Genomic DNA, 24,232 nt, shown 5'->3' with positions numbered 1-24,232 from the left:
TGCGGTCAATTTAACATAATTAACCTTTAGTTTTCAGATGTAAGAACGTTTTCTAAGCCTTGTCACCTTAATTACATTGATATGTATTGGTTGTAGAGCCTTTCACCTTTCTAAATCCACCTTTCCAGTGGAATAAAGTAATCCTGATTTTCGGCCCCCAAACTATATTTATCACCTTTGAAAAACGTAAAAACAGCATTTAATCTTACCAAATCCAAATACCTATACGGAGGATCAGAATCTAATTTCAGTTTTGAAAAACCCAATTCTAAAATATAATACTATCGGATTGCAGGAAATCTGATTTGATCGGATTAAATGCATAGAAATATAATTAATCAAGACAATGATTCATCCGTTCTATTCATTACTTTTCTATGCATTTAATCTGATCCGATAGGCGAAATCAAGATTAATTTGAAAGCCACACCCATGACATTGAATGGAGGCTGAACACGTTGAACAATTATTGAGTTTCAGAGGGTGTGTCTTGTCAGAATGAACGAGCCCACTGTTACATTTAGTCCAGACGAGGTACAACACTAAACGCTCTTCCACAACTTTCTGTCGACCCAGGTTTTCTGGAGGATAAGCGACCAACTTGCGTTTAAACATTGAATGTGGGGTCGTTTCGGGGGAGGGCAAAGTGTTACGCAGTAGGCTAGTGGTTTTCTTCATCACCCGGTTTCAGATATTGTCCTTGATATTGGCCAACGCGCCTCTCTTGCCCCTTCTATTGGGGTCGCGTTCGTCGGGGATCGTTGTTAGTTCACCAAGGGGGTGTAGCCATGGGGGATGTTATTTCCACTCACCTGGACGAGGGCAAGCGAGAGATGATTACAGGTAAGTTCTCCCTTCTTATAACAACTGAACTCGTGGAAATTTAATTTCCCACTAATTTCCCTCTTGAGTTGCTGCCTAATTTGCGTAAAATGTGAAGAGGTAAAAGACAATTGATTTAAAACGATACGTCCTTCCACACTCACCGGAAACTTACTCGACAGTCAGCATCACACGAAAGTTAGGCTACAAATGTTTCAATAAATTACAGAATGTTACAGAATGTCAACTTGCCGCGCATAACCCTCAGCCGAAGTACATTTAGAACTGTCAGTCTCCCTCCCCCTGCTTGAAGCAAGCCCAAAGTGGAAGTTCTTATTTCCCAGAGATAATAACTGCTTTCCCAATGACGGGCGGCTTGATCATAATGTTCGTGTACTAGTTTGGCCCATACAGAAGTCTATTTAAAGCATGCATTGCCCAACCTCTCACTCCCACAGAATATGTTTGTCAATTTAGGGAGCAGTGTAGGCTGAACTGTCACATGGACTGAACTATTTAGGTTTGAGGAATGTAATCCCTCTTGTAGAAGTTATATACTATTGCTTGAGCATTGGTCTGTTAACTTCTCATGTTGAAATGTGTCCTTCTGAAAGATCAACAAGGGTGAGAGCTGGAATGAGGGCAGGCCTATTTGGGCTACTTGTGATTCACTGAACCAGTCCACAATTCAACCCTGTTGATGTACATTTGCTTGGGTGAATCAGGCTACTCCGATCAGGCTACTCCAAACTTGTGTTTTCCATAGCTAACCACTCAGTCCTGGGTTCTGACCTCAGAATCCAGGATGTGTCTGGTTGTGGCTGGAAACAATGTATGTCACCCCCCCCAGACTCACCCTCGTTCCTGATTACAACTGATTCTCTCCACCATGAATGTCTGTTTGTGCCTCCTATAAGACTTGTCATCCAGAGAACAGGCCGATTTACAGACATCTGTGGTCTCTCCACATAAGAATGGATGAATCCCAATTGGCACCCTATTCTCCAGTCCAGTATATAGGAAATAGTGTGCCATTTGGGATGGAACCTCTCCTAGGGGAGTCCTTCCCGGTAACATCCGGTATCAACTGTAACACTGCTGCTTCTTGAGAAGGTGAACGCCAGCTAAGTGCTGTAAACACTACTACTTCAGTCAGATCTGTGGAAGTGACGGGTCTGCCGCAAATGGCAAGCGACTTCTAGTGAGGCTCTCAGAATGTCATCACAAGCTAAAGGAGCCTCGTTTACACCTTGCAGTAACATGTAGGTTATTTGATCTGATCAATATGATCTGATCATGGTATTAAAATGTCTCTTATCTGTCCACTGTCTGCATTTTGACCAGATTTCCAGGTACCTCCCTAATATATATATATTGTTTTTATTTCAAACTAACATGAATATATATTTATTTCAAACTAGCATGCATTTATTTGGTTTAAGACTATTATTAATGCCATAAGTCATTGGTGCTTCCTGTCAATGATGTTGGAGGCGGGTATAATGATGAATTGAAATGGCTTGACCATCCAGATCGTTTTACACTCAATCTCTATCCAGATGCAATCGGTCCCTGACTACCTCCAGAGGTGGTCAGGAAGAACTGTTCACAATCACATCTTTTTAATGATCTCCACTTTGTAAAAAAGTGGGCACAATCAGAACGTGGACAAGATCAGGACAAAGGATGCTAGTTGGCACCAGGTAAAAACCGGGCTAAAGTAGGCCAATTTCCCTACTACTGCAAGAGTATAGTACGTCACTGTTCATAGTAATATACACACGACCTAATACTAAAAAAAATAAAGCCAGTTGATATAATAGTGAACCCTTCCTCCACTCATAAGTCTGCCTGTATTTTAGTCTGGTAAAGAGCGAGGGCAGAAACCAGACAGTAGTTGTAGCTTCTAAAGATGTCCAAAGCTGCTGTTTTCAGAAGGAAAGAGAGAAGCAAGTAAGTACAGAAGAAAAAGCAGGTAGGAACATGACTTGGTATTAATGAACAGAAAGACAGTCTGGTTCTCACACAGTAGAATGGGAAGTAACCCCCTTCCCATTCTGTCTATATGGCTGTCTTTTATACATGCCTTTTAATTCATCTCAGTTTCATTTTATACCTTTGGTCTATTTCACAAACACAACCCAACCAACTGCTAAAGGTGACAGCCCTGTGTGGGTGGGAGGAGTGGTTAGTCAGCTCTTGTCCGTGGGGAGTATACTGTTTGGAATAGTTAGCTGTACTGGGGGATGCCTCCACATTTGCTGGCAAGGTACATTCTCACCAGCTGACACACACACACTTCTGTTTTCTTTCCTACTCCTAGATGTGTGTTAATCAGTTGTCAGTGAACTGCTTGACCCTAGTCCATCACTCCCTCATCCCCTAGTACATACAATACAGTAGACCTACCCAGTGACCGTACATACCATTCAAGCTGCAGGAGTGTTCCAGTCAGTCTAGTTTTCCATCTGTAAAGAGTTCAACAGTCTGCAACCAACAGAAACAGGAAGGCTAATGTTCAATGCATTCTGACTACTGTACCTCTCGCTCTCATATATATGCATGCATTCTGACTACTGTACCTCTCGCTCTCATATATATGCATGCATTCTGACTACTGTACCTCTCGCTCTCATATATATGCATGCATTCTGACTACTGTACCTCTCGCTCTCATATATATGCATGCATTCTGACTACTGTACCTCTCGCTCTCATATATATGCATGCATTCTGACTACTGTACCTCTCGCTCTCATATATATGCATGCATTCTGACTACTGTACCTCTCGCTCTCATATATATGCATGCATTCTGACTACTGTACCTCTCGCTCTCATATATATGCATGCATTCTGACTACTGTACCTCTCGCTCTCATATATATGCATGCATTCTGACTACTGTACCTCTCGCTCTCATATATATGCATGCATTCATGCATGCTGGAGGTAGGTGGGGGTGCTGTCCATCTAACCCCCAGACTGCTCCTTCTGATCTGATGCAATCAAAGCCAGGTTTGAATTGGACTCTAGATGACAGGGCATACAGTTCCACAACTTGGGCCTTGAGTGTAATCGGATCTCCATCAGTTTAGTCTGCTGCAGTCTGTCCGTCAAGCCTTCATTCCAGTGGGGAAGTGTGTAATTTGACGTAACTCCTTGTGAGAGTGGCTTTGGCACACTAACCCAGCCTGGCGGAAGTGCAGTACGTGAATGAAATATACTGAACAAAATATAAACGCAACAATTTAAAAGATTTTACTGTTATAGTTCATATGAGGAAATTAGTCCATTTTAAATCAATTCATTAGGACCTCATCGATGGATTTCACATGACTGTGAATATAGATATGCATCTGTTGGTCACAGACACCTTAAAAAAAAGTAGGGGTGTGGATCAGAACCTCCCGAGTGACTCAGTGGTCTAACGCAGTGCTTGAGGTGTCCCTACAGACCCGGGTTCGGATCCTAGGCGGTATCACAACCGGCCGTGACCAGGAGTCAGGGTGCCTGCAGGCTGACTTCATTTGAATAGTATTTCCTCCGACACACTGGTGCGGCTGGCTTCCGGGTTAAGTGTGGGCAGGTGTTAAGAAGTGCAGTTGGGTGGATTATGTTTTGGAGGACGCGTGACTCTACTTTCACCTCTTCTGAGTCCGATGGGGAGTTGCAGCGATGAAACAAGATTGCAATTGGATCTCATAAAATTGGGGTTTAAAAAAAGTCAGTATCTTGTGTGCCCACCATTTCACTCATGCATCTCCATCACATAGAGTTGATCAGGCTGTTGACTGGCCTGTGGAATGTTGTCCCACTTATCTTAAATGGCTGTGCGAAGTTTCTGGATATTGGCGGGAACTGGCACGCTGTTTTAAAAGTCGATCCAGGGCATCCCAAACATGCTCAATGTGTGACATGTCTGGTGAGTATGCAGGCCAAGGAAGAGCTGGGGCAATATACTGAAATGTGAGGTGGTGGTGGTGGCGGTGGATGAATGGCATTCAAATTGCCATCAATTTAAAATGCAATTGTGTTCGTTGTCCGTGGCTTATGCCTGCCCATACCATAACCCTAGCACAATCATAGGGCACTCTGTTCACAACATTGACATCAGCAAACCGCTTGCCCACACAATGCCATACATAGTCTGCATTTGTGAGGCCAGTTGATGTACTACATTCTCTAAACCAACGTTGGTGGTGGCTTATGGTAGAGAAATTAGCATTAAATTCTCTAGCAACAGCTCTTGTGGACATTCCTGCAGTCAGCATGCCAATTGCATGAACTTGAAATATCTGTGGCATTGTGTTGTGACAACTGCACATTTGAGTGGCCTTTTGTCCACAGCACAAGGTGCATCTGTGTAATTATTATGCTGTCATGGTGTTTGATGGGGTTGAGGTCAGGGATCTGTGCAGACCAGTCAAGTTCTTCCACACCGATCTCGACAAACCATTTCTGTATAGATCTTGCTTTTGTGCATAGGGCATTATTATTATTACAGGAACTAAGTCACCAAGCCCAAACCATAAACAGCCCAGCCCTAGACCATTATTTCGCCTCCACCAAGCTTTAAAGTTGGCACTATGCATTTGGGCACGTAGCGTTCTCCTGGCATCCGCCAAACTCATTCGTCCGTCGGACTGCCAGATGGAGAAGCATGATTCATCACTCCAGAGAACGCATTTCCACTGCTCCGGAGTCTAATGGAAGAGAGCTTTACACCACTACAGCCAACGCTTGGCATTGCACATGGTGATCTTTGGCTTGTGTGCGGCTGCTCGGCCATGGAAACCCATTTCATGAAATTCCAGAAGATCCATTCTTGTGCTGACAGTTAGTGAGTGTTGCAACCAAGGACAGATGATTTTTACGCGCTGCCCGTTCAGCACTCGGTGGTCCCGTTCAGCACTCGGCGGTCCCATTCAGCACTCGGCGGTCCCGTTCTGTGAGCTTGCGTGGCCTACAACTTTGCGGCTGTTGTTACTTCTAGACCTTTACAGTAATAGCACTTACATTTGATCGGGGCAGCTCTACCAGGGCAGAAATTTGACCTACTGACTAGTTGGAATGTAGACAATAAGTTTAAAAAAAAAATAGCACAATTTGTTTGGGAGAATGCAAAACGTCAGCCAGGTTCTTCGGTGCCATCCTGTGGGTGAAATGGCCAAATCCACTAATTTGAAGAGGTGTTCACTTACTTTTGTGCGTTTGAGGTAGATGTGTACATGAAGGCAAGGCAAAGTGACTAGGCATCAGGATAGATAATAATAAGGTATTTGAGGTAGATGTGTACATGAAGGCAGGGTAAAGTGACTAGGCATCAGGATAGATAATAATAATTTGAGGTAGATGTGAATGAAGGCAAGGCAAAATGAGGCACAGATATGTACATGAAGGCAGGGTAAAGTGACTAGACATCAGGATAGATAATAATAAGAGTAGAATAAAGAACAGATTTGCAGAAACAGGTGAGTGTGCGTGTTCTCTCTGTGTGTAAAGTACCAGTCAAATGTTTGAACACACCTACTCATTCAAGTGTTTTGTTTATTTGTGCTATTTTCTACATTTTAAATACTAGTGAAGACATATAAACTATTAAATAACACACATGGAGTCATGTAGTAACCAAAATGTGTTAAACAAATCAAAATACATTCAAAGTAGCCACCCTTTGGCTTGATTGCTTTGCACATGCTTGGCATTCTCTCAACCAGCTTCGAGGTAGTCACCTGGAATGCACTTCAATTAACGGGTGTGCCTTAAGTTAACTTGTGGAATTTATTTCCTTAATCCATTTGAGCCATTCAGTTGTGTTGTGACAAGGTAGAGGTGGTATACAGAACATAGTCCTATTTGGTAAAATGCCATATAATGGCAAGAACAGCTCAAATATGCAAAGAGAAACGACAGTCCATCATTACTTTAAGATATGAAGGTTAGTCAATACCTTCTGTAGCTCAGTTGGTAGAGCATGGCGCTTGTAATGCCAGGGTAGTGGGTTCGATCCCCGGGACCACCCATACGTAGAATGTATGCACACATGACTGTAAGTCGCTTTGGATAAAAGCGTCTGCTAAATGGCATATATTATTATTACAACACGTTTCAAGAACTTTGAAAGTTTCTTCAAGTGCAGTCGCAACAACCATCAAGTGCTATGATGAAACTGGCTCTCATGAGGACCGCCACAGGAAAGGAAGACCCAGAGTCACCTCTGCTGCAGAGGATAAGTTCATTAGAGCTACCAGCCTCAGAAGTCGGCAATTAACTGCACCTCAGATTGCAGCCCAAATAAATGCTTCAGAGTTCAAGTTACAGGCACATCTCAACTGTTCAGAGGAGACTGCATGAATCAGGTCTTCATGGCTGAATTGCTGCAAAGAAACCACTTCTAAAGGACACCAATAATAAGAGACTAGCCTGGGCCAAGAAACATGAACAGTGGACATTAGACCAGTGGAAATCTGTCCTTTTGGTCTGAGGGCAATTTTGAGATGTTTGGTTCCAACTGCCGTGTCTTTGTGAGACGTGGAGTAGGTGACTGGATGATCTCCGCATGTGTGGTTCCCACCGTGAAGCATGGAGGAGGAAATGTGTTGTGGGGATGCTTTGCTGGTGACACTGTCTGTGATTTATTTAGGATTCAAGGCACACTTAGCCAGCATGGCTAACACAGCATTCTGCAGCGATATGCCATCCCATCTGGTTTGGGCTTATTTTGAATTAATATTTTTGAATTTAACCTTTTTATTTAACTAGGCAAGTCAGTTAAGAACAAACTCTTTACAATGACGGCCTACCTGGGAACAGTGGGTTAACTGCCTTGTTCAGGGGCAGAACGACAGATTTTTACAGGGATTCGATCTAGCTTCTTTTAGGCTACTGGCCCAACGCTCTAACCGCTAGGTTACCTGCCGCCCCAGTGGGCCTTGTCCCACTATCATTTGTTTTTCAACAGGGCAATGACCCAACACACCTCCAGGCTGTGTAAGAGCTATTTGACCAAGAAGGAGAGTGATGGAGTGCTGCTTCAGATGCCCTGACCTCAACCCAATTGAGATGGTTTGGGAGGAGTTGGACTGTAGAGTGAAGAAAAAGCAGACAAGTGCTCAGCATATGTGGGTACTCCTTCAAGACTGTTGAGAGAATGCCAAGAGTGCAAAGTTGTCATCAAGTTAAAGGTTGCTACTTTGAAGAATCTTAATTATAAAATATTTTATAACACTTGATTACATGGTTTCATGTTTTCATAGTGTTAATGTCTTAACTATTGTTCTATTATGTAGAGTTTGTGGGTTTTGACTCGTACTGTGTGTGTGCATAGAGTCTGTGCAAGAGTTAATTAATGGTTACCTGGACTATTTATCAGTTATATGGCTTGGGAGTAGAAGCTGTCTTGGAGCCTGATTGTCCAGTATTGCTGGTTGGACAGTCTATGGCTTGGGTGATGAGTCTTTGGCAATTTTTTTTTTTAGGCCTTCCTCTGCCATCCTGGACCTCTAGATCAGGCACCAGGGAGCTCAGCCCCAGTAATGTACTGGCCTGTCCACACCACCCTCTGTTGAGCTTTGTGGTCGATGGTGGTGCATTTGCCATACCAAGCGGGGATGCTCTCACTGGTGCAGCTGTAGAACCATTTGAGGATCTGAGGGCTCATGCCAAATCTTTTCAGCCTCTTGAGGGGAAGGAGGCGCTGTCGTGCCCTTTCCACGACTGCAGATGTGTGTGGACCACGTTAATAACAGTGATGTGGACTCCAAGGAACTTGAAGCTCTCGACCCGCTCCACTACAACCTGGATGCGGGCATGCTCTCCCCTATTGCATGATCAGCTCCTTGGTCTTACTGGCGTTGAGGGAGAGGTTGTTGTCATGGCACCACACTGCCAACTCTCTGACCTCCTCCCTGTAGGCGGTCTTATCGCCACCAGTGATTTAATTAGGCCTACCACCATCATGACATCAGCAAACTTAAAGGAAAACTCCACACAAACTATATTTTGGTATTTGTTTCATTAGTCCATTGAGATATTCCCAAAATGTTTTGCATGTCATCATTCAAGTTTTCAAGATGTGTAACTTTCAAAATGCATCATGATGCTGCATTTTGCATATCTTGATATCGACCTTGTGCCATCCCAAACCCCACAGAACCCCTCTAATCAGGTTAGCAATGCTAACAAGTACATGTAAATGCTAACGAGTGCAGTATTTGACATAAACTATTTGCAGGACAGACATCCCAGCTCATAAAGTTAAAATGCTACAGTTTGCTGCACCCACAAATACAATATTAGACAGCAAGGCACTTGATCCAGTAGGGGATTCTCTGCTGTTACCAAAAGAAGCTTGATTTTGCAAGAAGTTAACCACTTAGCTAGCTAGGTAACTAGCTACAAAGTTAGCAAACCAAATGCACAACTGCAGAGCATTTAGCACATTTTATACAGTTAGCTTAACTATTAAGATATCTAGCTGGCAAATGTAAAAAATAAAATTTAAAAAAGTTTGGAATTCCAGGGTGTAACTAAATCTTGTGTGCTTGTAAACAAAACAACGTGAATGTGGACCACTGTTAAGCTTCATAATGTGACAGGTGAAATTAAGAACGCAATCTGCTTTATCTCCTAGCGTATTGTACAAGTTGGTATTTACTTAAGTAGCTACAAATATTCACATTTTATTCATCTTCTGTGTACCTCCCAAGCCTACGTGAGGGGCTCCCGTGTTGACAGTCAGTGTGGTGGAAATATTGTTGCCTACCTTCACCACCTGGGGCTGTCCCGTCAGGAAGTCCAGGATCCAGTTGCAGAGCAAGGTGTTCAGTCGCCGGTTCCCCAGCTTGGTGATGAGCTTGGAGGGCACTATGCTGTTGAACGCTGAACTGTAGCCTGAACGGCATTCTCACATAGTTATTTCCCCTCTCGTCCAGGTGGGAGAGGACAAGCACTTCATAATTACATATGCGAGTGCTACATGGCGATAGTAATTTAGGCAGGTTAGCGCAACATGGCGATGGTAATTTAGGCAGGTTAGTGCTACATGGCGATGGTAATTTAGGTTATTTTGGCATTTTTGGGAACAGGGATAAAGGTGGCCAGCTTGAGAACAACATGCTGGGATTACAGACTGGGACACAGAGATTGAAAATGTCCATGAAGACACTTGCCAGCTGGTCAGCGCATGCTTTGAGACTGCACCCTGGTATTCCCTCCGGCCCGGCGGCCTAGTGAGTCTTAAACCGTTTGAAAAGTTTTACTCCCATTGGCCACACAGAGCTCACACAGTCATCCGGAACAAGTGCTTTCATGCAAGACTCTGTATTCCTCAAAGTGAGAATAAAAGGCATCGCTGGGTATCTTACGGCTGGGTTTCCCTTTGTAAATCCATTGTTGTCTGCAAGCCCAGCCACATACGATGAGCATATGAGCTGGTGTTATAGGATTCCACCTCACTCCTATGTTGTCCTTTTGCATGTTGAATGTCTCGTCGGAGGTTGTATAGCAGGCTTTCTTGTATGTGTCCTGTTTCTTGTAAGTGGTTGCTCTGTTTCGGATACGTTCGTATAGTTACTCTGGAGACTTAATATATGCACTTACGATGAGGCCCATGACTGAGGAGGTAAACTCCTTAATGCTATGGGATGAATCCCGGAACATATCCCAGTCTGTGAAGCAAAAGTCATTTAGCATCGAGTCTGCTTCATCGGACCATTTCCATAGTGTGCCACTGGTACTTCCTCTTTTGAGCTTTTGTTTGTATGCAGGAGAAAGGGTCATGGTCAGATTTCCCGCAAGGGAGCATGAGGGAGGGTCTTACATGTGGTCTAGTTTTAGCGCCCCTAGTGGCGCAGGACACGTGTTTGGTAAAAGTGAGGTAGAACGGTTTTAAGTCTCCCCGCGTTAGTCGACGCCCACCAGAGGCGCTGCCGCTGGGTGAGTGATTTCCTGTTTGTTTATACAGTTCGTTCAGTGCTAAAGTGGTGTTTGCTTGTAGAGATGCATACAGCCCTGATGATTACAGATGAGAATTCTCTTGGTAGATGCGTGTCTGCAGCTCACCATGAGGTGTTCTATATCAGGCAAAAGCTTGAGATTTCCTTCACAGTGGAAGCATTGTGCTGGTTGTTTTATGAAGACTCCACCCCTCACCGTTTGGAATTGCCCGAGCACTCCTTTGTCCGGTCGTACCGTTGCATGGAGCAAACCACTGAGTCCTACTTACATAGTCATCCAGCCATGTCTCTGCTCGGCATATAATATTGCAGCTTTCCAAGTCTCTGAGACTCTCTCCAATGAAGACACACCGAGGCTATCATTGGGGCGTCAGGTAGCCTAGTGTTTGGCCAGTAACCGAAAGGTCGCTGGTTTGAATTCCCCGAGCAGACTAGGTGAAAAAATAGGTCTGTGTCCCTGAGCAACTCACTTAACCCTAATTGCTCCTATAAGTTGCTCTGGATAAGAGCGTCTGCTAAATGACTAAAATGTCAATCATCTGTTAGACCAGCAAGACTTGATTATGTAGGTGGAACTGTCTCCATTTTAGGTTTGCAAAATGTCAGTAACTTTCCAGGTTGGAAGATTCCCAGAATCTGAAGGGTATAAACTAGAAATCTGGGAATCGTTCAACCAGAACTTCTGGGTGTTTTGCAAGTTGGCTGAATTTTGCAACCCTAGACCAGCATGAAACGTCTATTAGACATGTTAAACGTTTATCTGTTCCGTTTTAGATCCCTCGTATAAAAACGCAGGGCATTTCAGAAAGTGACTGTGTTTTGAGTTTACAGGATAAACCCTGTTTTCTCTGTTCCCTCTTCCACTGGTTCTTATCTTGTTGTCAGGTCTTTCCTTCCTGCCCTCCTACTCAAAGCCTCCTTTCTCTTTCCTGTGGCGCCTTTGCCATAAACATCTCATGGACTGGTGTCCCGTTGAGCTGAGACCACTGAACCACCACAACCCTAAATGGACTGTTAGCAATTCTGTTGTTGTTGAAGTCCTTTCAAGAATGACTCTGGTTAGACCATGGTATGTTACCATTCAACAACATGATGCTTCATTGTCTGTATTAGGGTTGCAAAATTCTGTTAACTGTTAAATGTCCAGGTTTTATGAGAATTTGCGGGGGGGAATAACTGGGGTTTTGCAACCTTACTCCAGATGGTGTAGTCTGCTACAAATACAATGCATTTGGCACAATCCTATTCCAGGCTCGTATGCTCCTTGACTGTAAAAAAAAGGTATGCTAAAGTCATCTTCAATATCTGTTCCAATTGAGAATGAAGTTATTGTACCACCATGATATGTAGTGTTTTCTCAGTGAAAGCTGATGTGGCTCCTGACTCCTAACTTTCCTTATAAAGACACGGTGAGCAATTTTAATTTTACTGCTTGGACATTTTCATATAAGGCAGATAGAAAGGTGGTAAAGATACTGGAGGGTTAATGGCCCTCTCTTCCAGTTTCTCTCTGCTTTTCCTGTCTGAGTCCGAGCCTAGTTAAAAGTCACCTTTTATAGCCCTCTACACGCCTGTCCTCAATGCCCGCCTCGATAGTATGAGACTAACGGCTTGTCTTCTACACCAAGCTCTTAGCCAAATCCTCTGTGATCTGCCGAGTCACATTACTGACGTGTCACGCTTCTCTGGCTCTGCTGCCAGCTGAGACTGAGTTTCTGTGACTGTGTGGCCTAGCTGTCCTCTCGCGGTCTCTGGGGATGTTTTTCTGTGATTGTTGACGGTGTTTAATGTTTTGACTGTGATGTTTGGGTAACCGGTTGTCATTTCCGATTTACATAATGGGTTATCAATCAAATGTATTTATAAAGCCCTTCTTACATCGGCTGATATCTCAAAGTGCTGTACAGAAACCCAGCAATGTAGGTCTGGGGCAGGTAGCACGTCCGGTGAACAGGTCAGGGTTCCATAGCCGCAGGCAGAACAGTTGAAACTGGAGCAGCATCACGGCCAGGTGGACTGGGGACACCTAGTCATCAGGTCTACCTGGCCTGATGACTCCGAGGCATGGTCCGAGGGCTCAGGTCCTCAGAGAGAGCGAGAGAATTCGAGAGAGCATACTTAAATTGACACAGGACACCGGATAAGACAGGAGAAAATACTCCATATATAACAGACTGACCCTAGCCCCCGACACAAACTACTGCAGCACAAATACTGGAGGCTGAGACAGGCTGGATCAAGGAGACCCTGGCCCCGTCCGACGATACCCCCGGACAGGGCCAAACAGGCAGGATATTTCCTTCTCATAAATGTATTCTATCGGTGTTGCCAGCTGTGTTTATGGTCTGTTGCCAGGTATGTTTACGGACTGTGTTGCTCTTCAATTGTGTTGTCTATCCTGTGACTGTGTTACACTCCAACTGTAAATTCTGTCTTTCTTCCCACAGCTCATGCCAGGCAGGTGATGGGGGAGTTTGGCCATGTGTACAAGGAGCAGTATGCTGTGGCCCTCTTTAACATTGTCCGCTTTGAGATCGAGGGGGGAGGAGGGCCCCAGTCACAGCTCCTGCACCGCAAGGCAAGCGGCCAGCCCGGCCTGGGGACGACTGTCTGTTGCACTCGTTCACCCCTCTGTTTTGCCCCAATTCTCTCTCTTCTCACTCCAGCTCTCCATTTTATTCAGTTCCTCTCTCACTGTATTCCCACACCATCTGTAACTCTCTCCTTCTCTACCTCCCGTTTTATCTCTTCCTCACCATCCTCCTCTGAGTCTCAAGGTTTTATCTGAGTGCAAGGCCGTGTGTGTTTTTAAACTCGATGGACAAAACGTGTACTGTAGCCATCTCCACTTCAGTGCTGTGGAGTTCTGTGTTAGCCATTAGTCAGTGCTGTGGAGTTCTGTGTTAGTCTCCGCCATCGAGTCACTGGCGGGAAAGTCTATTCACACATGAACAAACTGGGATGGTGCTAAGAATGTTGTTTCCCTCTCCTTACTACACGTGAATAAAGCACAGGCACCACATTTTACAGAGCACTGCCAGTCAGCACCTTCCAAGCACACACAACCTCTTCTCCTCACTACCCGTGAATAAAGCACAGGCACCACATTTTACAGAGCACTGCCAGTCAGCACCTTCCAAGCACACACAACCTCTCTTCTCCAGCTTCTCTCATCCCCTTTATTTCTGGCCTTCCTCTGCTGTGATTAAGCTGTTTTGAGTTCCAGTATTTTGATCTACTACAAGACATGTAAAAACGAAGTGTGGTTGTGTAAACACTATCTGAAACTTGTGTGCTCTCACTTTAGCCCTCCGGTCTCAATCGCCTCCAGCGTGTAAAATAGAATTAGGCCTGACGTTACTGCATGGATGCGTCTCAAGTAGCACCCTATTCCCTATATAGTGCACTGCTTTTGACCGAAAGCCTGATAGCCCTATCGCTAACTCTATCTGTTGTGTTGTGGTAGAATCCTCTAGAAGACCACTCGATCTTCTCTGGGGGTCTGTTCCAGTACTTGGAGGGGAACAAGAAATGGAGAAACCGCTTTGTCTTCGTGGCCGACACATATGACGTTATCTTCTACGAGAACAAAGTGGTGAGGGCAGTCGGGAAACTGAAACTATATATTTTCTTGTTTTACGTTTAACTTCATAACTAAACTTCAATGTCAGCTAGTCTGAATCGTTTAGGTCACAACCTTCGCTGTGGGCTGATGGTTCTGAACGGCTTGTACATTTTCTTTCACCCTCTCACCTTGATACTACCCCCTTCTCACTCCGTGCTCTCTGATAGGCTCACGAGAGGGGCTTGCACCCTAAAGGAACCATCAACTGTGCCGGATACAAAGCTCTGACCTCCATGGAAGAGTACCTGGATCTGGTCAGCACCAGCCTGCCAGGTGAGAGGGACGATAACGGCCACTGACTGTAACGGCCGCTGACTGTAATACCAAACGGCCGCTGACTGTGATACCAAACGGCCGCTGACTGTGATACCAAACGGCCGCTGACTGTGATACCAAACGGCCGCTGACTGTGATACCAAACGGCCGCTGACTGTGATACCAAACGGCCGCTGACTGTGATACCAAACGGCCGCTGACTGTGATACCAAACGGCCGCTGACTGTGATACCAAACGGCCGCTGACTGTGATACCAAACGGCCGCTGACTGTGATACCAAACGGCCGCTGACTGTGATACCAAACGGCCGCTGACTGTGATAAACGGCCGCTGACTGTGATACCAAACGGCCGCTGACTGTGATACCAAACGGCCGCTGACTGTGATACCAAACGGCCGCTGACTGTGATACCAAACGGCCGCTGACTGTGATACCAAACGGCCGCTGACTGTGATACCAAACGGCCGTAATACTGTGATACCAAACGGCCGTAATACTGTGATACCAAACGGCCGCTGACTGTAATACTAAACGGCCGCTCATGAGAAACACTGTTGGATTGTGGTTGAACCAGGACTTCATCCAATGTGAGATCAAGTAGTAAAGTCCTCAGTGGCTCGCTGGGCCGTATTCATTAGGGACCCTATTCAATCTGGTTTGCTTAAGCGTTACGTTTCCCTAAATGCGTTCTCGGCTAATGCGGGGACATTGCCTTTTGAATTTCAATCGCGCTGTAACTCTGAAGTTCCGCGATACCGATTTTTGAATAGAGCCCTAGGGCACACTGTAGCAGAAGTTTAGCAATCAGTCTGTTTTCTTCCATTTGGTGACTAGCGAATACAACCCTGATGAAGAAGCTATGAACATTAAGTGTGTGTGTGTGTGTGTGTGTCTTCAGGTGTAAAGGCTAAGGTGGGCAGTGGTCCATTTGTCAAGGGTGCCACCCAGTTCCCCCTGATCCTGTGGCACCCGTATGCCCGCCACCACTACTTCTGTGTGCTGACAGAGAAGGAGCAGGCGAAGTGGCACGCTGTGCTCCAGGACTGTGTCAGGCACAGCAACAATGGTGAGGAGCTGTGAACACACGACACAGATAACACATAGTGTACACACAGCCATTTGATGGTTCTGGATGACAGGTAGGGAACAACTCAGAGACTCCCTCAGCTCCACCCTGGCCAATTATCGCTCTTCTGCCTTACTGCCATTGTTCACAACACAGACCAGGGTGTGTCTGTCGCTATGTGAGCGTTTTGAATACCATCTCAATGAGCTGGTCGATCAGTGAGAGTGAAATGCAGCCAGGCAGGAATGTTTTTTAAAGTTATGATAGTCTGGAGTGGTGTTCCTCTACTCTGAGTACTGGAGGGCATGTGAGTGGCAGGGTGTGGCCTAATTCTTTATTACCTCATTTGAATAAATGTAAGTAAGCCTTGTCCAATCCAGAACCAGCCTTCGGTTCCTGCCCCATCTTTTTTTCTATAGCGCGATGCATCTTCAAGTAAACCGCCCAGACAGGATGCTCTATTAACCAATCAGTCATTTGATCTGTATGAATACAGCCTGGTGTGGTGAGTGCAGGGTGCTACACAGTAAACATTGGTGTTGGATGAGGTGAAACTCCCCTCCCCTCCCCACGATGACAGTAGTAAATGTGGAGTGTTTGTGTGTATTCCCCTACCTTGCAGAGCATATAAAGAGACTTTTATATTTGTTTAGTATTTCATTAGGATCCCCAATTTAGCTGCTGTTGCAGGGAACAAAAAACAACAAATGTAATGCATAATATTCATCACAGAATACAATGCATAATACTATACAGAATATATAAAAATGAGGGCTGTCAAACAATTTAAATAATTGCGATGAATCACAATTTTATTTTTAAATGTAAAACATTTAGCTCAAATATGGTAAGTAACATTTTTATGGACAAATCTTTATGTATTGAGTTATAAGCATGTTTTTTTAATGGCATATTCACCATAACAAGCAATATAATTACTAATGCACCCAGTAGGGCTACTCCCTCATACATTTTCTTGAAGTACACACACACACAGTTAAAGTTTCAGCCATTCCAAATGATTGTTCTACCAATTACTAATTGGAGGGTTGGCTATAAGAAAACAAATAACTGTCTCTATGGATACAAAGGGCATAAACCTGTCCAAATGTCATGAATTCCACACACAAGCCTATGACCATAGACTTCAGTCGTCCTCCTATTTAATTTCACTGAGCCAGTTGTTAAGACAAACGAGCCTGCTGCTCTTTTCTTCTGTACGATATGCCCAGAGAGTGAAAACAACCTCTCAGGCAGGTGTTGCCAGGTAGATTTATGCAACACCCTACAACTCAACTCTCCGTGAAGTGAAAGAGGTCTGGGACTGTAGGTGTGAGTAAGGATGACAAAGGCAGAGCGAGGGGTACCGTTACAAGGACTTTATTCCTTTACAAAGGGGCTGGACGGAACCAAAGCAAAGAAGGTAAATGTCAAAGCCCCTCTCCTACCTTACCTGCCTACCTACTACTTACCTAACCTCTCCTACCTTACCTACCTCCCCACTACTTACCTAACCTCTCCTACCTTACCTGCCTACCCACTACTTACCTAACCTCTCCTACCTTACCTACCTCCCCACTACTTACCTAACCTCTCCTATCTTACCTGCCTACCCACTACTTACCTAACCTCTCCTACCTTACCTGCCTACCCACTACTTACCTCACCTCTCCTACCTTACCTGCCTACCCACTACTTACCTAACTAGCACCACCTGGTGCACTAACCAAAATACAGGGGGTGGTCCGCCCAGGTCTTACCTAGTGTGTCTAGACCGTGAATATACTATGGGTATATGTATGCCCGCGGGCCTCTTGCCTAAGCACTCACTAGGTGCCTTCCCCTTACCCCCTGGGAACAAATGAAACAGAATATTATAACCAATTTCACAAACGCACTGAGAAACACAGGACATCAAATAGGTAGGCTCTAACTGAGCAACAAACTCACACAGAACATACCAAAGCTGCTCCCATCTACAACTAACCTAGTACATTCCAACTGACCTGAGAAACAACCAACATACACTATAGCCATCAGCCTCCTCTCTCAGCAATAATCTCAGCAGTCTATCTCTTCTGAACAGAATACTGGCTTTTATATAGCTTCAGAAGGAGTCTAATCGGATACAGCTGTAACTTGACGAGGGGACGGTGTCAGCTCCAATCAATGGGGCTGACCAATCAGCTGCTTGGGGAGAATTCAGGAAGCCATCTCCTGAAACACACACTCAAATACAAACTACAACACAGAAACTGGGGAACGTAACACTCTTCATCAGACTCAGAAGAACTCTACAAGAGGGCGGCTTTCTTCTTTGGTGGCTCTGACAGGTTGCTTTATCAGGTTGCTGTGCAGGCCTCTCTTCCTTCAGCAAGTTGCTAACCAAAGCCCACCCCTCAGGTCTGGGAAGGCACTTCAGGTCCTTAAGGATTGGCCCCCTTGTTTTTCCATTTTTACCTAAAATGACATACCCAAATCTAACTGCCTGTAGCTCAGGCCCTGAAGCACGGATACTGTATGCATATTCTTGATACCATTTGAAAGGAAACACTTTGAAGTTTGTGGAAATGGGAAAGGAATGTAGGAGAATATAACACATTAGATCTGGTAAAAGATGATACAAGAGGCCATAATGTATTATTCCAGCCCAGGTAAAATTTAGATTTTGGCCACTAGACGGCAGTAGTGTATGTGCAATGTTTTAGACTGATCCAATGAACCATTGCATATCTTTTCAAAATTTTGTATCGACTGCCCAAATGCATAATTTGTTTAACTTTTCATGTTCAAAACTGCACTCCCCACAAACAATAGCATGGTGTTCACTGCTACTGTAAATTGGACAGTGCATTTAGATTAACAAGAATTTAAGCTTTCTGCCAATATCAGATATGTCTATGTCCTGGGAAATGCTCTTGTTACTTACACCCTCATGCTGATCGCATTAGCTCAACCGTCCCGCAGGGGACCCACTAATCGTGAAGAAGTTTTAAACCTTGGGTCGAATACTGTGGCGATCTTCAGTTATGTGAGGTTGGCGTTCTCCTTTGGTTTCTCCAGGTCTATAAGATGAGAGATGGTCGCCTCGCTTTGAGTTCTAAGGAAACGGTGCAGTTTTTTGATGTATTATTTCTTACATTGTTACCCCGGGAAATCTGAAGTCCTGTTACATACAGCCGGGAAGAACTATTGGATATAAGAGCAATGTAAACTTACCAACATTACGACCAGGAATACAACTTTCCCCAAAGCGGAGCCTCTGTTCGGACCACCACCCAGGACAATGGATCTAATCCCAGTAGCCGACCCAAAACAACTGCGCTGCAGATGGAGCGGCCAACCGGTGCAGTTCTACGGAGCCTGACATCACCCATCGCTCCCGAGTATACTACTAGGCAATGTCCAGTTTCTTGACAACAAGGTAGACGAAATTCGAGCAAGGGTTGCCTTCAAAAGAGACCTCGGAGATTGTAAAATTCAAAATGTCATGGAAACATGGCTCTCGGGATATGTTGTCGGAATTGGTTCAGACACCGGGCATCTCCATGCATCGCGCCAACCGAGATAAACACCTCTCTGGGAAGAGGAAGTGCGGGGTGTATGCTTTGACTCATGGTGTAATCATAACAACGTACAGGAACTCAAGTCCTTCTGCTCACCCGACCTAGAATTCCTTACAATCAAATGTCGGCCATTTTACCTACCAAGAGAATTCCCGTCAGTTATAGTCACAGCTGCGTACATTCCCCCTCAAGCAGACACCAGGACGGCCCTCAAGGAACTTCACTGGACTCTATGTGAACTGGAAACCATATATCCTGAGGCTGCATTTATTGTAGCTGGGGATTTTACCAAAGCAAATTTGAGAACCAGGCTACCTAAATTCTATCAGCATATTGATTGCACCACGCGCAGGGGTAATACACTCGACCACTGCTACTCTAACTTCCGCGATGCATACAAAGCCCTCCCTGCCTTCCGTTCGGCAAATCAGGCCACGACGCAGTCTTGCTCCTACCGCCTTATAGGCAGCTGGTCTGACCAATCGAAAGCCTTGCTTCAAGATTGTTTTGATCACGAGGACTGGAATTTGTTCCGGCCGAGCCTCAGAACAACGTCGACCTATACGCTGACTCGGTGAGTGAGTTTAGAGACTGTGACTAAAACCAGAAACCGTGGCTGGACGGCGGCATTCGTGCAAAACGAAGCGCGAACCACCGAAATTTAATCAGGGAAAGAGGTCTGGCAATATGGCTGAATATAAACAGTGTAGTTATTCCCTCCCAAGGCAATCAAACAAGCAAAATGCCGGTACAGGGACAAGGTGGAGTTGCATTTCAACGGCTCAGACATGAGACGTATGTGGCAGGGTCTACAGGACATAACAGACAACAAAAAGAACCAGCCACGTCAGACACCGACATCACGCTTCCAGACAAACTAAACACCTTTTCTCACTTTGAGAATAGTACAGTGCCACCTTACCGGCCACCCTAGACCCACTTCAGTTTGCATACCGCACCAATAGGTCCACAGATCCACAGATGACGCAATCACCATCACATTGCACCCTGCCCTATCCCATCTGGACAAGAGGGATACCTATAAGAATGCTGTTCATCGACTACAGCTCAGCATTCAACACCATAGTGCTCATCAAGCTAGAGGCCTTTCTCAGCCCCCTACTGTACTCCCTGCTCACCCACGACTGCGTGGCCACATACGCCTCCAACTCAATCATCACGTTTGCAAACTACACAACAGTAGTGGGCTTGATTACCAACAACGACGAGACAGCCTACAGGGAGGAGGTGAGGGCCCTCTGAGTGTGGTTTCATGAAAACAACCTCTCAATCGATGTCAACAAAACAAATGAGATGATCGTGGACTTCAGGAAACCGAGGGAACACCCCTCTATCCACATCGAAGGGACAGCAGTGGAGAACATGGAAAGTTTAGTTCCTCGGCGTACACGTCACAGACAAGCTGATATGGTCCACCCACACAGTGTGGTGAAGGCGCAACAGCACCTCTTCAATCTCAGGAGGCTGAAGAAATGTGTCTTATCACCCAAAACCCTGACAAACTTTTACAGATGCTCAATCGAGAGCATCCTGACAGGCTGTATCACAGTACTTAATGCAGCTGGTGGCCACCCCAGACACTGACTGTTACTTTTGATTTTGACCCCCCCCCCTTTGTTCAGGGACACATTATTCCATGTCTGTGGAACTTGTTCAGTTTATGTCTCAGTTGTTGAATCTTATGTTCATACAAATATTTACACAAGTTAAGTTTGCTGAAAATAAACTCAGCTGACAATGAGGACGTTTCTTTTCTTGCTGAGTTGATGTACATATTCTCATTCACCCATTTTTAGATTTGTGTGTGTTGGGGAATTGTTAGATATTACTGCACTGTCTGAACTAGAAGCACAAGCATTTTGCTGCACTCGCATTAACTTCTGCTAACCGTGTATGTGTCCAATAAAATTTGTTTTCAACTTCAGCTTGAATTTTACCACAGGCAGGTCATCAGAGCTTTACATCACCTGAAGGAGATGGCACAAAGTTCAGCTGTGGTTGGCATAGTGATGTTTTTCTGTTGTGCCAGAGCATCTCTGTGGTTGGCATAGTGATGTTTTTCTGTTGTGCCAGAGCATCTCTGTGGTTGGCATAGTGATGTTTTTCTGTTGTGCCAGAGCATCTCTGTGGTTGGCATAGTGATGTTTTTCTGTTGTGCCAGAGCATCTCTGTGGTTGGCATAGTGATGTTTGTCTGTTGTGCCAGAGCATCTCTGTGGGTTGTTGTTTTACCATCCATCTTGTTTTGACATCTTGTGCGAGGGACTCCTTTTGCCTATTTGCGACTAGCTAATGTCTGTTTTAAAATGGTCAACGATATTTCAAGAGGTTGGCTAGCAAGGGCATTGTCGAACCTGCTGTTCTGTAGGAACACTGTGATGGACCTTTTTGGAGACTGCGCAGGACAGGTGTTCAAAAGGCAACTGCTTTGCTACATCCATGACCTGCTTGGCACGCTTTTCAACATAGTGCTTCTGTAAACGCGTGTGAACGCCGTATCTCACCGATTTATGGTGCGCAGTAACTAGTAGGTAGTTGTAGTTACTCGCCTAAGTCCAGTGCTATTTCTTGCTTGCTGCTCGTCGACTTGTCCATCGGTCTCCCACTCTTCTAGCTTAGCCTGCCGAAGATGTCCTCCGTTGTTACTTGTAATTGCCAGCATCACCGGTGTGTTTCGCTTGTAAATGATAACGAGGACTCGCATTTCGGTGATAAACAAATTCAGCCTTGTGGTAGATGCAAATTAGAGTCCACAGAGCCACCTGGGAGGGATTAAAATTGAATTTGGCATATTAAAAGCCCCTTACTACCATTCCCTGTCATTCAGTCATACAAGTGGCTAGCCAGTAAAGTGGTTGTCAAACTAGCACATCAGCTGCATGGGCTTGAACTTGAACTATGGGTGGTTCAGGGGCTCAAACTAACAAGATGTGTTAATGGTGTCAATTTAAAAATAAAAAAAAGTGACAGCCCTAATGAAAATGTCTGTCGTCCTGCCGTAAGGTGTGGTTTTATTTTTTTTATTGCTAGTTTGAGTGGTGGAGTTCCATGCAGTCATGTGTTTCCCAGCCTCTGTTCTGGACCGGGGGACTGTGAAGAGACCTCTGGTTGTCTTGTGGGGTACTCATGAGTGTCCGAACTGTGTGCCAACTGCTTGAACAGACAGTTCAGTACCTTCAACACCTCACAAAAAGACCAATAGTGACGCAGTTAATCTCTCCTCCACTTTGAGCCGGGAGAGATTGACATGCATGCCATTGAGATTCGTGCTCAGTGTACATCTAAGCGCTCTGTTCTGGAGCAACTGCAATTTGCCTATGTCCTTCTTTGCCGCACATGACCACACAAGTCCAGGTGCGACAACAAGGGCCAGTAGGACCTGTCTGGTTGATTTTTGAGATGTCAAAACAAAGCAGCACCTTATCATGGACAGACAACCTCTTCCCATTTTAACAACCATTGAGTATGTTTTGACCATGACTGCTTGATATCTAGGGTTACACCCAGCAGTTTAGTCTCCTCAACTTGCTCAATCACCACATTATTCAAAAATAGATCTAGATGAGGTTTAAGGTGGAGCAATTGATTTGTCCTATTTATTTTATTTAGCACAAGGCTATTGCTAGTTACCCATTCTAAAACTGACTGGAGCTCTGTTAGAGGTGTCAAGTATTTATTTAACTTTCGTACCCGACGTGTATATTGTTACATCATCAGCATACAGACACACAGGCTTTATTCAAGGTCAGTGCAAATGTGTTAAAAATTTTAAAAACACTTTTTTACATAGGTATTCAAACCCTTTGCTATGAGACTGGAAATTGAGCTCCGGTGCATCCTGTTTCCATTGATCATCCTTGAGATGTTTCTACAATTTGATTGGAATCCACCTGTGATCAATTCATTTGATGGGACATGATTTGGAAAGGAACACACCTGTCTATATAAGGTGCCACAGTTGACAGTGCATGTCAGAGCAAAAACCAAGCCATGAGGTTGAAGGAATTGTCTAGAGCTCCGAGACAAGATTGTGTCAAGGCACAGATCTGGGGAAGGATACCAAAACATTTATGCAGTATTGAAGGTCCCCAAGAACAAGTGCTGGCCAAACTGAGCAATCGGAGAAGGGCCTTTGGTCAGGGAGGTGACCAGGAACCTGATGGTCACTCTGACAGAGCTTTAGAATTCCTCTGTGGAGGTAGGAGAACCTTCCAGAAGGACAACTATCTCTGCAGCACTCCACCAATCAGGCCTTTATTGTAGAGTGGCCAGACGGAAGCCACATGAAAGCCCTCTTGGAGTTTAACAAAAGGCCCCTAAAGACTCTCAGACAATGCGAAACAAGATTCTCTGGTCTGACGAAACCTGATCAAGCATCTCTGGTGAGACCTGAAAATAGCTGTGCAGCAAACGCTCCCCATCCAACCTGACAGAGCTTGAGAAGATCTGCAGAGAAGAATGTGAGAAACGCCCCAAATACAGATGTGCCAAGTTTGTAGTGTCATACCCAAGAAGATTTTGAAGATGCTTTGTTATTCTTGGGCCGTGGAATGACCTTCGCCTTTCTCCAGGCCTGAGGGCACATACCGTCTTCTAGGCTTAAATTCAAGATGTGGCAAACGGGAGTTGCAATGTATTCCAGTACTGACCTCAGGAATTGACCATCCAGATTTTTGTTCACCTCTTCCACACCCACATTGCTTGCCTTTCATTATTTTGTCCAATATGCATGACTATGAAGACTGAGTTTGCTAATCTTGTCAACAACAAAAAACAATTCAAGTGGTTGGCAATATCAAAGGGTTTTCATTGTGATCTGCTCGAATGAAGGATGGAGCCGAGTTAGCTTTATAGCCTAGAATTTCATTTAAGGTACTCCAGCGCTTTTTACAATTA

General features: G+C 44.9%; 1 protein-coding gene across 1 annotated transcript in view; it reads left to right on the top strand.

Annotated features, from left to right (window-relative positions):
• Positions 1 to 483: 483 nt before the first annotated feature.
• The window catches only part of LOC124007150 (protein Niban 2-like), a 55,939-nt gene continuing 32,190 nt past the window's right edge, over positions 484 to 24,232 (top strand). The window contains exons 1-5 of the mRNA XM_046317482.1: positions 484 to 843; positions 13,229 to 13,359; positions 14,248 to 14,376; positions 14,574 to 14,679; positions 15,583 to 15,750. Of these exons, the coding sequence (XP_046173438.1) occupies positions 789 to 843; positions 13,229 to 13,359; positions 14,248 to 14,376; positions 14,574 to 14,679; positions 15,583 to 15,750 (589 nt within the window). The 5' untranslated portion in view covers positions 484 to 788. The remainder of the gene's footprint in view (positions 844 to 13,228; positions 13,360 to 14,247; positions 14,377 to 14,573; positions 14,680 to 15,582; positions 15,751 to 24,232) is intronic.

The sequence above is a fragment of the Oncorhynchus gorbuscha genome, linkage group LG20 (genome assembly GCF_021184085.1).
Source record: "Oncorhynchus gorbuscha isolate QuinsamMale2020 ecotype Even-year linkage group LG20, OgorEven_v1.0, whole genome shotgun sequence".
NCBI lineage: Eukaryota > Metazoa > Chordata > Actinopteri > Salmoniformes > Salmonidae > Oncorhynchus > Oncorhynchus gorbuscha.
Note: the sequence above shows the minus strand (reverse complement) of the source record. Positions and strands in the feature narration are given on the sequence as shown.